Genomic DNA, 13,267 nt, shown 5'->3' on the forward strand with positions numbered 1-13,267 from the left:
GTATGAGGCAAGTTATGGTTAAAGACGTTAAGGAACAAAGCCAATTGAAAGATGTGTTCTCTTTCCGTGAAAGGGAAGCGGAAGATAATTTCTATGATGGGATTCCGACGTATACGATGGCTCCATCACAGAAATTACGGTCAGCAAAATCTACTCAAACCGCAGTTTCCAAGGTTAGTTTTAGCGACTACAATCAATAGTTTAAGCATTGTCTCTTAGTAACTGCAAGTGTCTTTTAACTGTAAGAAGTTCTAAAATGTCTTGAGAGTGAGAACAATCCGAAGTTGCTATGTTGTGGCAGGTTACAGAGGCAAGTGTACTTTTAGGCAAAGCAGGATTAGGTAAAGCAAAGGATGTTTTGGATACTCTTGGGAGTAGCATGACTGATCTGAGCAGCGGTGGATTTACTTCTGGAGTGGCGACTAAAGGAAATGAACTTGGAATTATAGCTTTTGAAGTAGCAAACACAATTGTCAAAAGCTCAAATCTCATTGAATCCCTTTCTAAAAGGAACATCGAGCATTTGAAAGAAAATGTCCTTTATTCTGAGGGTGTTCAAAATCTAGTCTCCAATGATTTCAGTGAACTCCTCAGACTTGTTGCTGCTGATAAGAGGTGAATGTTCGAGTTCCGACTGCTTCTATTGTTTTTTTTCCGTAGCACTTTTAAAACTTTGCAAGATAGTTAACTTGATGTATTTTCAGGCAGGAGCTGCAAGTTTTCTCAGGAGAAGTGGTTCGGTTTGGAAACCGATCTAAAGATTTTCAGTGGCATAATTTACAACGCTATTTTGATAGGTAGCTTTATAAATANGTCTTCCCATTCCTCAGTTAAAAATCCGATCTTGCTCAGTTCTGTGGGCAGAGATAGAGAGAGAGAGAGGCGCTTGTACAGTGGTTGACCTAAAGGCTTTTACTTCGTGACCGATGTATTTCAGAACTAGACGATTAGTCTGAATCTGTTACCTTTCTCCGAAGGCGATTGCAATGTCTTGAACTATTTCGGACACGGTCCTGTCCTTTTTTTATTATGGAAATTTTGTCCGGAGGATTTTGGTTTCCTTTGAGTCTTTTGATCTGACCTTACTTTGTCCTTTGTTCTAGGTTATTACTCTCGCTGGTTTTGGATCAAAGTTTCGAGATTTTTTCTAAGACTACTCTTTCCACAGCGGCATGATCTTTCCGATAACTTAGCTTTTGAGGTCTTTGAAGAAGGAATTTAAAGTTATGGGGAGTTTTTGCTCCAAGAGCCTTGGAATCAATTTTGGCAGTGAGTATTCAGGTTCAAGTGTAGCTGATGATGGTCGAGAACATGATTCTGGCTACCCACAACCAAATGGGCAGTCCAGTTTGATTAGTCCTGGTATGAGGCAAGTTATGGTTAAAGACGTTAAGGAACAAAGCCAATTGAAAGATGTGTTCTCTTTCCGTGAAAGGGAAGCGGAAGATAATTTCTATGATGGGATTCCGACGTATACGATGGCTCCATCACAGAAATTACGGTCAGCAAAATCTACTCAAACCGCAGTTTCCAAGGTTAGTTTTAGCGACTACAATCAATAGTTTAAGCATTGTCTCTTAGTAACTGCAAGTGTCTTTTAACTGTAAGAAGTCCTAAAATGTCCTGAGAGTGAGAACAATCCGAAGTTGCTATGTTGTGGCAGGTTACAGAGGCAAGTGTACTTTTAGGCAAAGCAGGATTAGGTAAAGCAAAGGATGTTTTGGATACTCTTGGGAGTAGCATGACTGATCTGAGCAGCGGTGGATTTACTTCTGGAGTGGCGACTAAAGGAAATGAACTTGGAATTATAGCTTTTGAAGTAGCAAACACAATTGTCAAAAGCTCAAATCTCATTGAATCCCTTTCTAAAAGGAACATCGAGCATTTGAAAGAAAATGTCCTTTATTCTGAGGGTGTTCAAAATCTAGTCTCCAATGATTTCAGTGAACTCCTCAGACTTGTTGCTGCTGATAAGAGGTGAATGTTCGAGTTCCGACTGCTTCTATTGTTTTTTTTCCGTAGCACTTTTAAAACTTTGCAAGATAGTTAACTTGATGTATTTTCAGGCAGGAGCTGCAAGTTTTCTCAGGAGAAGTGGTTCGGTTTGGAAACCGATCTAAAGATTTTCAGTGGCATAATTTACAACGCTATTTTGATAGGTAGCTTTATAAATAATATTTCTGCATGAGATAATGTTAATATTTGTGTAATAGCTTTCTTTCAAGCTGTTGAATCATTTGGTTTGTCCTCAGGATCAGCAAAGAATTAACCCCTCAAAGGCAGTTGAAGGAAGATGCGGTGTTGGTTGTTGATCAACTGATGGTTCTAGTGCAGTATACTGCTGTGAGTGAATACTTTCTAATATTAGAAACAGTATAATGACTTGTTCTTGCTACCTAGATCTTCTTTAGTAGCTGTTTACTTTTGAAAGAATATGTGATAGAAAACTGCAGGTTATTGTCATGTCACTTAAACATCTCAAAATTATGTGCTTGCATATATCTTATGATTCAGGAACTATACCAAGAACTCCAAGTATTGTATCGATTTGAGAAAGACTATGAGCAAAAGCGTCGAGAAGAAGAGAACTCAGCTAATANGATGGCTCCATCACAGAAATTACGGTCAGCAAAATCTACTCAAACCGCAGTTTCCAAGGTTAGTTTTAGCGACTACAATCAATAGTTTAAGCATTGTCTCTTAGTAACTGCAAGTGTCTTTTAACTGTAAGAAGTCCTAAAANTAACATTGGAAAACTGACAGTGCTCTCTTTTAATGTAGGTGATGGCCTTGCAATTTTAAAAACGGAACTTAAAGCGCAGAGAAAAGTAGTGAAGAGCTTAAAGAAAAAGTCATTGTGGTCCAGAGGTTTTGAAGAGGTGTGTACAGCTTTATCATTAAACTCACCAAATGCTTCAGCTGTATGGTGTTAATGCATTGTTTGAAGTCACTTTAAACATTACACTTCACCAACTAAAATTCAGCCAAAACTAAACCTATTGTTAGAAAAATCTTGGAAACATAAATAGATAATTATGATGATGTTTTTAACTTACCCACTCATTTGTTTTTCAGGTGATGGAGAAACTAGTTGATATTGTACATTTCTTGTTGCTAGAGATTCATAATATCTTCGGTGGTGCTGGTATGTAAGTTCTCCTTTTTGTACCTTCACCATGTGCGACTGAGCATGTATCAAAGCTTTTGAATCCAATTTTCTGTCTTCTACTGCTCTATTTTAGTACATACTGTAATTTCTCTTGTTAATTGATCCTCAATAGTTAAGTTTCCTCACGAAACCTGAATAATAATATCAACTTCACTTTTTCCGCTCAGATGACCAGCCATCGAAGAAAGGAGCTGCAGATTATGATAAAAGATTGGGACCTGCTGGTCTTGCTTTACATTATGCAAACATAATTGTGCAGATTGATACACTTGTGAGTTCACAAACGTAGCAGTGCTTCATTTGGTTTGGTTTGGTCTATGTGTATTCTCTCAATCATATCGCATGTGATGTTTTGATGGGAATATAGGTCGCTCGTGCAAGCTCTATAACTACAAATGCAAGGGATTCTCTATACCAAAGCTTGCCACCTGGTATAAAATTGGCTCTACGTTCCAAGATTAAATCTTTCAATGTTGATAAGGAGGTAATGTCTTCTGACTTACACTCACTGGTGTACAAAACTGAAGAAAGAATGTAGTAGCTCTTTGGCTAGTCACACTGAACACAAGGTGTTATGGTTTCTGATTTGTATGAACAGCTTTCGGTTACACAAATTAAGGACGAGATGGAGAGGACACTACATTGGCTTGTCCCTGTTGCAGGCAACACAACCAAGTAAGAAATCTGACCCTTCTTTCGTCAAGTCAACTTAACATATTCTGCTCTCAGTATAAAATTCTCCTTTTTAATGGCTAAATCGTTGAATGGGTTCATCGCAGAGCGCATCATGGTTTTGGTTGGGTTGGAGAGTGGGCAAATACAGGGTGAGTGATGGAATGAAATGAGACCTGCACCTTCTGTTCACCTGCATTTTTGTGTTCTTTTTTTCTTTCTCTCCAACGGTTTCGTTTTTAATCTTACAGGACTGATTTCACTAGTAAGCCTAGTGGTGGAGATATACTACGTATTGAAACACTCTATCACGCTAGTAAAGAAAAGACAGAGATCTACATTCTTGGACAGATAATTTGGTTACAACATTTGGTTACAAAAGCAAAGAGCGATGCTCGAGGAGTTCCTAGACTTTCTTCTATCAAGTCTCCACTGAATACTGTGAACCAGCAGTTGATATCTGAACCACTAAGTGTCCCATTAGTAACAGTTGAGGAGGAAAAGATGTTACAAGAGGCAAGCAAAAGAAAGAGAACTCCTTGTGTTAGCAAGAGTCAAGATTTCGATTCTGAATACTCTCGGGCAAGAAAATGTGACCCTCTGAGCAAAAGCAGCGAGTATTTCCGTGGAGTGAGAAGAAGCAAATCAGCTGCAGTGAAAAGGTATTCTTCGGGTTTTCCGCTTCTTGATTTTGTTATCGACAAGGAAAAAGTGTTGGATGTGATCGACCGGGTGGATGTCCCCAGAGATTATAAAGCATTGTTGAAAGAAGGTAGCTTGAGTTTCTAATGGAGTGTTTTTGTGGTCTCAAGTGCTTCTGATGNATAGGTCGCTCGTGCAAGCTCTATAACTACAAATGCAAGGGATTCTCTATACCAAAGCTTGCCACCTGGTATAAAATTGGCTCTACGTTCCAAGATTAAATCTTTCAATGTTGATAAGGAGGTAATGTCTTCTGACTTACACTCACTGGTGTACAAAACTGAAGAAAGAATGTAGTAGCTCTTTGGCTAGTCACACTGAACACAAGGTGTTATGGTTTCTGATTTGTATGAACAGCTTTCGGTTACACAAATTAAGGACGAGATGGAGAGAACACTACATTGGCTTGTCCCTGTTGCAGGCAACACAACCAAGTAAGAAATATGACCCTTCTTTCGTCACGTCAACTTTACATATTCTGCTCTCAGTCTAAAATTCTCCTTTTTAATGGCTAAATCGTTTAATGGGTTCATCGCAGAGCGCATCATGGTTTTGGTTGGGTTGGAGAGTGGGCAAATACAGGGTGAGTGATGGAATGAAATGAGACCTGCACCTTCTGTTCACCTGCATTTTTGTGTTCTTTTTTTCTTTCTCTCCAACGGTTTCGTTTTTAATCTTACAGGACTGATTTCACTAGTAAGCCTAGTGGTGGAGATATACTACGTATTGAAACACTCTATCACGCTAGTAAAGAAAAGACAGAGATCTACATTCTTGGACAGATAATTTGGTTACAACATTTGGTTACAAAAGCAAAGAGCGATGCTCGAGGAGTTCCTAGACTTTCTTCTATCAAGTCTTCACTGAATACTGTGAACCATCAGTTGATATCTGAACCAATCAGTGTCCCATTAGTAACAGTTGAGGAGGAAAAGATGTTACAAGAGGCAAGCAAAAGAAAGAGAACTCCTTGTGTTAGCAAGAGTCAAGATTTTGATTCTGAATACTTTCGGGCAAGAAAATGTGACCCTCTGAGCAAAAGCAGCGAGTATTTCCGTGGAGTGAGAAGAAGCAAATCAGCTGCAGTGAAAAGGTATTCTTCGGGTTTTCCGCTTCTTGATTTTGTTATCGACAAGGAAAAAGTGTTGGATGTGATCGATCGGGTGGATGTGCCAAGAGATTATAAAGCATTGTTGAAAGAAGGTAGCTTGAGCTTCTAATGGAGAGTGTTTTTGTTGTCTCAAGTGCTTCTTCTGATGCATACATGTTTGGTTGTACATAAGAGCATAAAAGAAGCTTATGAAAGAAGTTGTATTGAGACATCATGTTGTTAGATCATTTGCAATATTTCAATATAGTGATATGTTTCCAAAAATGGTATGTTCTATTGCTTGTGATGTTATCATAACAAGACTTGGAGACGATGATAAGATCAAGAAATCACAATCTCATACATTGCAATTAGAATCTGCAAGATTAATCTTTATTTCAACATGTAATAAAAGCAAAATAGACAAAAATTTGAGTAACAGTGAATGGATCTATTCAGCATCATCTTGCCAGCTCTCATGGAATTTGAACCAAAAGGAAACTATAAATACGGAACTCAGATTCCGTTTGGTTGGAGAGTCACAGGCATTGGGTTTTTTTTCGTTATTGTCAGAAAAAAGAAGAGAAGTATTAAGCATGGAAGAGCCGAATCAATCCCTTAAGCTGCTGACTCCTTGGAGATCTTCTCTGCCTTTGCAACCACCTCGTCGATGCCACCAACCATGTAAAACGATTGTTCAGGAAGATCATCGTACTTACCGTCGAGTAGACCCTGCAACGATTTACAATTCATATAAGCTCACATGTAATGAACAATCATGGAGCAAGGAACGAAGTCGTCATCTGAACTAGAGAATCAATGAAGAATATATTACCTGGAAACTGTTAATGTTTTCCTTAAGATCGACGTATTTTCCAGGGGCACCAGTGAAGATCTCAGCAACGTGGAAAGGCTGACTCAAGAATCTCTGGATCTTACGGGCACGGGCAACAGTCAGCTTGTCATCTTCACTTAGCTCATCCATTCCCAAAATGGCAATAATATCTTGTAAATTCTTGTAGTTCTGTAGCACCTTCTGCACACCACGAGCTGTGTTGTAGTGCTCCTCACCCAAAATGTGAGGTGAGAGCATACGGGATGTTGAATCCAAAGGATCCACAGCAGGATAGATACCAAGCTCAGAAATCTTCACATGAGAAAAATAATAATGTAAGTATAAAAGCTTTATGAGCACATCACAGAAATATACTGATAAGAAACATCAAAAAGAGACAACTTCACACCTGTCTTGACAGCACAGTTGTGGCGTCCAAGTGAGCAAAAGTTGTGGCAGGAGCAGGATCTGTCAAATCATCAGCAGGGACGTAAATAGCTTGGACTGAGGTGATAGACCCTTTCTTGGTGGTTGTGATTCGCTCTTGTAGAGCACCAAGATCAGAAGCAAGAGTTGGCTGGTAACCCACAGCAGACGGGATACGTCCGAGCAAAGCAGACACTTCAGAGTTGGCCTACACAAGAGAGTATACCGAGTTAAATATACATTCTTTCATGCATATCTGGCACATAGGTGTTGAGTAATAGACTCAGCAAATAACAAGGCTCACCTGAGTGAAACGGAAAATGTTGTCAATGAAAAGCAACACGTCTTGGCCTTCGGCATCACGGAAATACTCAGCAACAGTCAAACCAGTCAGTCCAACACGGGCACGAGCACCCGGGGGCTCATTCATTTGTCCATACACAAGAGCACATTTGCTTTCAGACTGTTAAGACAGGAAAACAGAGAGAAGTAAGCAACAAAATCAAAGCCATTTGCACGGAATATAACGGTGAAGCTTAATCGAAATTAGATGAAAACCTGCTTCTCGCCTAGCTTGATGACACCACTCTCAATCATTTCTCGGTACAAGTCATTGCCCTCACGGGTTCGTTCTCCCACACCAGCAAACACAGAGAAACCACCTGTTCATAAGAAGACGCACCAATTAATAAATAGAAACAGAGACTAATTAAATAAGCTCTACTTTTGCTAAACAGACCATGAGCTTTGGCAACATTGTTGATCAGCTCCATAATCAGCACAGTTTTTCCAACACCAGCACCGCCAAAAAGACCAATCTTTCCTCCTCTTTGGTAAGGAGCAAGAAGATCAACAACCTGGAAAGAAAAAGAACGCAGATCAACAACTCAAAAATTAATAGACAACACATGGGGCCTGAGGGAATAGCACGGAGCTAGGGTCCAGAATCTACCTTAATACCAGTGGCCAGAATCTCTTGTCCAGTGGCTAGATCAACCAAAGCTGGAGCATCTCTGTGAATAGGTAGGTAATGGTCGGTCTCTGAGCAACAGTAAGAAGATATTGTCACGACAGGTTTGCAGAAAGTGAGACATTGATTAAGTGTGTGGCTAAGACTTCTTACTAATTTCGCCTCTCTCGTCAATGGGTTCCCCAAGAACATTCATGATACGTCCAAGAGTAGCTCTTCCAACAGGAACCTTAAAAGTGAAAACAAGCCAAAAGTCACATTTTTGTTATAGCAACGTACGCAGATTAACATTATCAGCTAGACATTGTTTTCCTCGGAAATGAATAACCTTTTGAAGAAAAAAGTGTAAAGTCAACGTTGAGGATAAGGAAACACGAACAAAGACTAGCTAAAATCCAATCAAAGAATTCACAGATCTAGACCTAACAATGGCTGAATTTACGGATCTGTGACCCAGAGAGAAGGATCTATGTACAGAAACAACTTACAGTGATTGGGGCGCCAGTGTTGAGAACCTTCCTTCCACGGACGAGACCCTCAGTACCATCCATAGCAATTGTCCTGACGACATTTTGACCCAAATGATGAGAAACCTCAAGGACCAGCCTCGTAGGATGATCCTGAACCTCGAGAGACGTCATGATCGGAGGCAATCCTTCCTGATCTTCGAATCTAACATCGACAATGGCACCAATGACCTGGCAAACACGCCCGATCGCACCTTTACCACCGTAATCATAAGTCTTCTTACCCTCTTCTTTAGCAGGAGAAGACGATGGCGCAGCTGAGCTAACCGGTGAAGCGGTGGCGTACTCGGCGACGCGGCCGAGAAGGTAACTACATGGAGCGGCGTGACGAGCGGGTGAAGGAGACGGAAGCCTGGGGTTACGGTTGCCTAATTTGGCAGCAGATCTACCGGAAGATGAACGGAGAAGCGATGATAAGACTCTCCGAGACGCCATGAGTGGAGTTGTGTTGTGAGGAGAGAGAGAGAGAGACAGAGAGATGAAATGCTAGGGTAACAACAACATATGCTGATTGCCGAATCTGAGCTCCACTCACTCTGTTTGATGGGCTTATAGATAATGGGCTTATTTGGGCCTCCTTACCTAACCAAAAAGATGACTCTTGGCCCTTGGGGTTGGGGATCCATATTATTAACCGAATTGGGTGGTCAAAGCTTGATTCCAGATCATGCTAGGGATTAACAAAATAATTTCATCCACCTCATAAAGTTTACATATGCATATGGATTTTTTGTTGTTTCTAAAACAACTTTAATTGCTCTGGTGTATGTCATAATTTTTTTGTGTTTGTTGTCCGACATTTACAAATTTTATTACCTTGGTTGGGTATTTTTTATTTATGAGAAAGAAGATCAACGATTTGATTATTTCCTACCAATCAACGGCCCCGATAAGGAAAAGAATCAGACAATTGACACGTGTCACATTCAGAACAAAACACGTTCTACAGAAGAAGTGGTCTTACGTTAGTGAAATCAGGAGAGCTAGTTTTAAAGAGAGAGGGTGAAGAGAGAAGATAACACACATTCATTTTGTTAACCCTAGGCGAGAGCCCCTTTTCTCTCTTTAATCTCTCGCTAACAGTCATGGCGAGTCGGCGAATCTTATCATCGCTTCTCCGTTCATCTTCCGGCAGATCTACTTCTAAATCCTCCTTAATCGGTAGCCGAAACCCAAGGCTTTCATCATCACCAAGTCCCGCGCATCGAGCCGCTCCATGTGGGACACTTCTTGGCCGAGTAGCTGAGTATTCCACTTCTTCTCCGGCTAATTCGGCTGCGACATCGTCTGCTCCAGCTAAGGATGAGGCGAAGAAGACTTATGATTACGGTGGCAAAGGTGCGATCGGGCGTGTTTGTCAGGTTATTGGTGCCATTGTTGATGTTAGATTCGAAGATCAGGAAGGGTTGCCTCCGATCATGACTTCTCTCGAGGTTCAGGATCATCCCACAAGGTTGGTACTTGAGGTGTCTCATCATTTGGGTCAAAATGTCGTCAGGACCATTGCTATGGATGGTACCGAGGGTCTTGTCCGTGGAAGGAAGGTTCTCAATACTGGCGCTCCAATCACTGTAAGTTGTTTCATTGTCTTATGAGTTTTCTGTTACAAGTCCCGTAGATCTAGGATCAGGACTCAAGTTGGGACAGTTTCGCCATTTGATACCTTGGTCTAGATCTTAGAATCAGTTTATGGCAACTCAATTCGTTTAGTTTCGCTGGTTTCTGATTTTTATCTTAAATCGTTGACTTTTGTCCAAAGTCTCTATCTTTCCGAGGGATTCATGTCTTATGATGTGGTGAATTTACATGTCTATTCAGGTTCCTGTTGGAAGGGCAACCCTTGGACGTATCATGAACGTTCTTGGAGAACCCATTGACGAGAGAGGCGAAATTAGTAAGAAGTCTTAGCCACAGTTAAACACTGTCATACTTCTATGAAACTCCTGTCATGACAGTTGATTCTAACTGTTTGTGGCTTTTGAATGATTTAACAGAGACCGACCATTACTTACCCATTCACAGGGACGCTCCAGCTTTGGTCGATTTGGCCACTGGTCAAGAGATTCTGGCTACTGGTATTAAGGTAGATCCTGTTACTACCTCCACGCTGTTCCTACAGGTCACATTTGTTGCCTTTTGTGTTCTGAGCTGACGTTTGTTGCTTTCTCTTTTTTTTTGTCAGGTTGTTGATCTCCTCGCTCCTTACCAAAGAGGAGGAAAGATTGGACTTTTTGGCGGTGCTGGTGTTGGGAAAACGGTGCTCATTATGGAACTGATCAACAATGTCGCCAAAGCTCATGGTATGTACTCTCAATGTATATTTAAGTAGTGTGCACAGTGGTATTCCAGTTGTCTACTTACCTAACTGGTTCAACTACTGGTGAATAGGTGGTTTCTCCGTGTTTGCTGGCGTGGGAGAAAGGACCCGTGAAGGAAATGACTTGTACAGAGAAATGATTGAGAGTGGTGTCATCAAGCTAGGCGAGAAGCAGGTTTTCATCTAACTTTGGATTACTCTTCACCTTCCCTTTTCCTGCAAATGGTGTTTGACTGGTTTTTGTTGTCAATCTTTCTGTTTTCTTATCTTAACAGTCTGAGAGTAAATGTGCCCTAGTGTATGGACAAATGAATGAGCCCCCGGGTGCCCGTGCCCGTGTTGGACTGACTGGTTTGACTGTTGCTGAGTATTTCCGTGATGCCGAAGGCCAAGATGTGTTGCTTTTCATTGACAACATTTTCCGTTTCACTCAGGTGAGTCTTGCTCTTTGCTGTGTCTATTACGCAACTACCATGTGCCATATATGCATGAAAGAATATATATTTAACTCGGTATACTCTCTTGTGTAGGCCAACTCTGAAGTGTCTGCTTTGCTCGGTCGTATCCCATCTGCTGTGGGTTACCAGCCTACTCTTGCTTCTGATCTTGGTGCTCTTCAAGAGCGAATCACAACCACCAAGAAAGGTTCTATCACCTCAGTCCAAGCTATCTATGTCCCTGCTGATGATTTGACAGATCCTGCTCCTGCCACAACTTTTGCTCACTTGGACGCCACGACTGTGCTTTCAAGACAGGTGTGAATTTTCTCCTTCTGACGCTTCTTTTCAGTATAGTTCTGCGTAATGCTTCATAAAGCTGTCGTCTTTATACTTTTTCTCTCCCATGTGAAGATTTCTGAGCTTGGTATCTACCCTGCTGTGGATCCTTTGGATTCGACGTCTCGTATGCTCTCGCCTCACATTTTGGGTGAGGAGCACTACAACACAGCTCGTGGTGTGCAAAAAGTGCTACAGAACTACAAGAATTTACAAGATATCATTGCCATTTTGGGAATGGATGAGCTAAGTGAAGATGACAAGCTGACTGTTGCCCGTGCTCGTAAGATCCAGAGATTCTTGAGTCAGCCTTTCCATGTTGCTGAGATTTTCACTGGTGCCCCTGGAAAATACGTGGACCTTAAGGAAAACATCAACAGTTTCCAGGTATGATACACACTATCACATTTTGTTCTGAGTTCCTAAAAGCTTTCAATGCTCCCTTAACATGTCTGTGTGGATTTGAAGTTGAGTTACACAGCTGGTTTTTAGTATAGAAGAATTGCGTTGTCTTATGTCATGGACGAGATTTACTTTACCATAGATAGGTTTGCTGTTACCAAATGGAATATGTCCAGTGACTGACCCAAAACATCTATTGGGGATAATTTGTTTCAGGGTTTGCTGGATGGTAAGTACGATGATCTTCCCGAACAATCCTTTTACATGGTTGGAGGTATCGATGAGGTGGTTGCAAAGGCTGAGAAGATCTCGAAAGAGTCAGCAGCATAGAAGCTTGATTCATCTCTTTCATACGCCTAATACTTCTCTATTTCTTTTGACAATAACGAAAAAGAAAAAAAAACAAATGCCTGTGAGTCCCCCCACCAAACGGAGATTGGGTTCCGTATTTATAGTTTCTTTTGGTTCGAATTCCTTGAGAGCTACGAGATGTACTGAACATATCCTCCTCAATTCGCTTGTACTCATATTTTTGATTGCTTCCTTGCGGTGTTGAAATAAAGGTTAAGCAAGTCTTGCAGATTATGATTTCTTGATCTCCGGCTTCCTTTCAGAGAGTATGCTTTAAAAGACGAGCATGATATTATCTATGCTAAAAAATTACGAGCAATATATAACATTAACATCCCATGTTTTTTAGAAAGTATAACATCCCATGTTTCTTAGAAAATATAACGACATTGAAATCTTGCACCTACTACAACCGCAAGACATATTACCTCATGACTAAATCCACTTAGAGAATTGAGATTTAGCAACGATCGTTTCACCAAAAGAAAAAATAGGTTTAGGTTTGACAGAATCAAACTTCGACCTCCCAAAATATACTAAAAGGAAAAAAAGCTCACTATGGATCCCAAAGGTCAAATCATCTTCTTTAACCTTTCGTTTTTTCTTTCTTATGCAAATATGTATAAACCCAAAATATATAAGCCCATTATTTAAAGCCCACTAAACGTTGAATCAGGTGCTGTATTTACCCTAGCTACCATTTCCTCTTCCACACACACAACACAACTCCACTCATGGCGTCTCGGAGAGTTTTATCGTCGCTCCTCCGTTCATCTTCCGGTAGATCTGCTGCCAAGTTAGGCAATCGAAACCCTAGACTTCCGTCTCCTTTACCCGCTCGTCACGCCGCTCCATGTAGTTATCTCCTCGGCCGCGTCGCCGAGTATGCGACCGCTTCACCGGCTAGCTCAGCTGCGCCATCGTCTGCTCCTGCTAAAGATGAGGGCAAGAAGACCTATGATTACGGTGGTAAAGGTGCGATCGGGCGTGTTTGCCAGGTCATTGGTGCCATTGTCGATGTTAGATTCGA

The 13,267-nt window shown here is 41.1% G+C and overlaps 5 protein-coding genes across 5 annotated transcripts in view; 4 read left to right on the plus strand and 1 right to left on the minus strand.

Annotated features, from left to right (window-relative positions):
- Nucleotides 7-801, plus strand: LOC104737899. Its single transcript, XM_010458150.1, has 3 exons — nt 7-173; nt 302-615; nt 705-801. The coding sequence occupies exons 1-3, from the start codon at nt 15-17 to the stop codon at nt 799-801; spliced, it is 570 nt and encodes a 189-aa protein (XP_010456452.1). The 5' UTR covers nt 7-14.
- Nucleotides 820-4,658, plus strand: LOC104734901. Its single transcript, XM_019234724.1, has 13 exons — nt 820-1,010; nt 1,104-1,535; nt 1,664-1,977; nt 2,067-2,159; nt 2,253-2,343; nt 2,515-2,600; nt 2,774-2,879; nt 3,076-3,145; nt 3,337-3,440; nt 3,537-3,653; nt 3,768-3,844; nt 3,949-3,993; nt 4,093-4,658. The coding sequence occupies exons 2-13, from the start codon at nt 1,227-1,229 to the stop codon at nt 4,628-4,630; spliced, it is 1,950 nt and encodes a 649-aa protein (XP_019090269.1). The 5' UTR covers nt 820-1,010; nt 1,104-1,226; the 3' UTR covers nt 4,631-4,658.
- On the plus strand, nt 3,518-5,918 carry LOC104734900. Its single transcript, XM_010454578.1, has 5 exons — nt 3,518-3,536; nt 4,670-4,786; nt 4,901-4,977; nt 5,082-5,126; nt 5,226-5,918. The coding sequence occupies exons 3-5, from the start codon at nt 4,928-4,930 to the stop codon at nt 5,761-5,763; spliced, it is 633 nt and encodes a 210-aa protein (XP_010452880.1). The 5' UTR covers nt 3,518-3,536; nt 4,670-4,786; nt 4,901-4,927; the 3' UTR covers nt 5,764-5,918.
- On the minus strand, nt 6,005-8,876 carry LOC104734902 (ATP synthase subunit beta-1, mitochondrial-like). The gene is made up of 9 exons (XM_010454580.1): nt 8,353-8,876; nt 8,018-8,093; nt 7,847-7,935; nt 7,634-7,751; nt 7,453-7,556; nt 7,199-7,357; nt 6,878-7,102; nt 6,469-6,780; nt 6,005-6,365 (listed from the first exon to the last, which is right to left on the minus strand). Exons 1-9 carry the CDS (start codon nt 8,824-8,826, stop codon nt 6,252-6,254), a joined length of 1,671 nt encoding a protein of 556 aa, XP_010452882.1. The 5' UTR covers nt 8,827-8,876; the 3' UTR covers nt 6,005-6,251.
- Nucleotides 9,398-13,267, plus strand: part of LOC104734904 — an 8,376-nt gene continuing 4,506 nt past the window's right edge. The window contains 9 exon segments of the mRNA XM_010454586.2: nt 9,398-9,962; nt 10,210-10,285; nt 10,386-10,474; nt 10,574-10,691; nt 10,780-10,883; nt 10,984-11,142; nt 11,239-11,463; nt 11,560-11,871; nt 12,103-12,236. Coding sequence (XP_010452888.2) covers nt 9,477-9,962; nt 10,210-10,285; nt 10,386-10,474; nt 10,574-10,691; nt 10,780-10,883; nt 10,984-11,142; nt 11,239-11,463; nt 11,560-11,871; nt 12,103-12,236 — 1,703 coding nt within the window. The 5' untranslated portion in view covers nt 9,398-9,476.

Source organism: Camelina sativa, chromosome 13, assembly GCF_000633955.1.
Source record: "Camelina sativa cultivar DH55 chromosome 13, Cs, whole genome shotgun sequence".
Lineage (NCBI taxonomy): Eukaryota > Viridiplantae > Streptophyta > Magnoliopsida > Brassicales > Brassicaceae > Camelina > Camelina sativa.

Bases quoted from the DNA above. Each gene is read 5' to 3' on its own strand.
- LOC104737899 (XM_010458150.1), top strand. From the start codon at position 15: ATGGTTAAAGACGTTAAGGAACAAAGCCAATTGAAAGATGTGTTCTCT. The intron at 174-301 runs GTTAGTTTTAGC...ATGTTGTGGCAG, and splicing joins CTCAAACCGCAGTTTCCAAG to GTTACAGAGGCAAGTGTACT. The intron at 616-704 runs GTGAATGTTCGA...ATGTATTTTCAG, and splicing joins CTTGTTGCTGCTGATAAGAG to GCAGGAGCTGCAAGTTTTCT.
- LOC104734900 (XM_010454578.1), top strand. From the start codon at position 4,928: ATGGAGAGAACACTACATTGGCTTGTCCCTGTTGCAGGCAACACAACC. The intron at 4,978-5,081 runs GTAAGAAATATG...GGTTCATCGCAG, and splicing joins GTTGCAGGCAACACAACCAA to AGCGCATCATGGTTTTGGTT. The intron at 5,127-5,225 runs GTGAGTGATGGA...TTAATCTTACAG, and splicing joins GGAGAGTGGGCAAATACAGG to GACTGATTTCACTAGTAAGC.
- LOC104734902 (XM_010454580.1), bottom strand. From the start codon at position 8,826: ATGGCGTCTCGGAGAGTCTTATCATCGCTTCTCCGTTCATCTTCCGGT. The intron at 7,752-7,846 runs GTAGATTCTGGA...TTTTCTTTCCAG, and splicing joins TTCTGGCCACTGGTATTAAG to GTTGTTGATCTTCTTGCTCC. The intron at 7,557-7,633 runs GTCTGTTTAGCA...TCTTATGAACAG, and splicing joins CAATGTTGCCAAAGCTCATG to GTGGTTTCTCTGTGTTTGCT.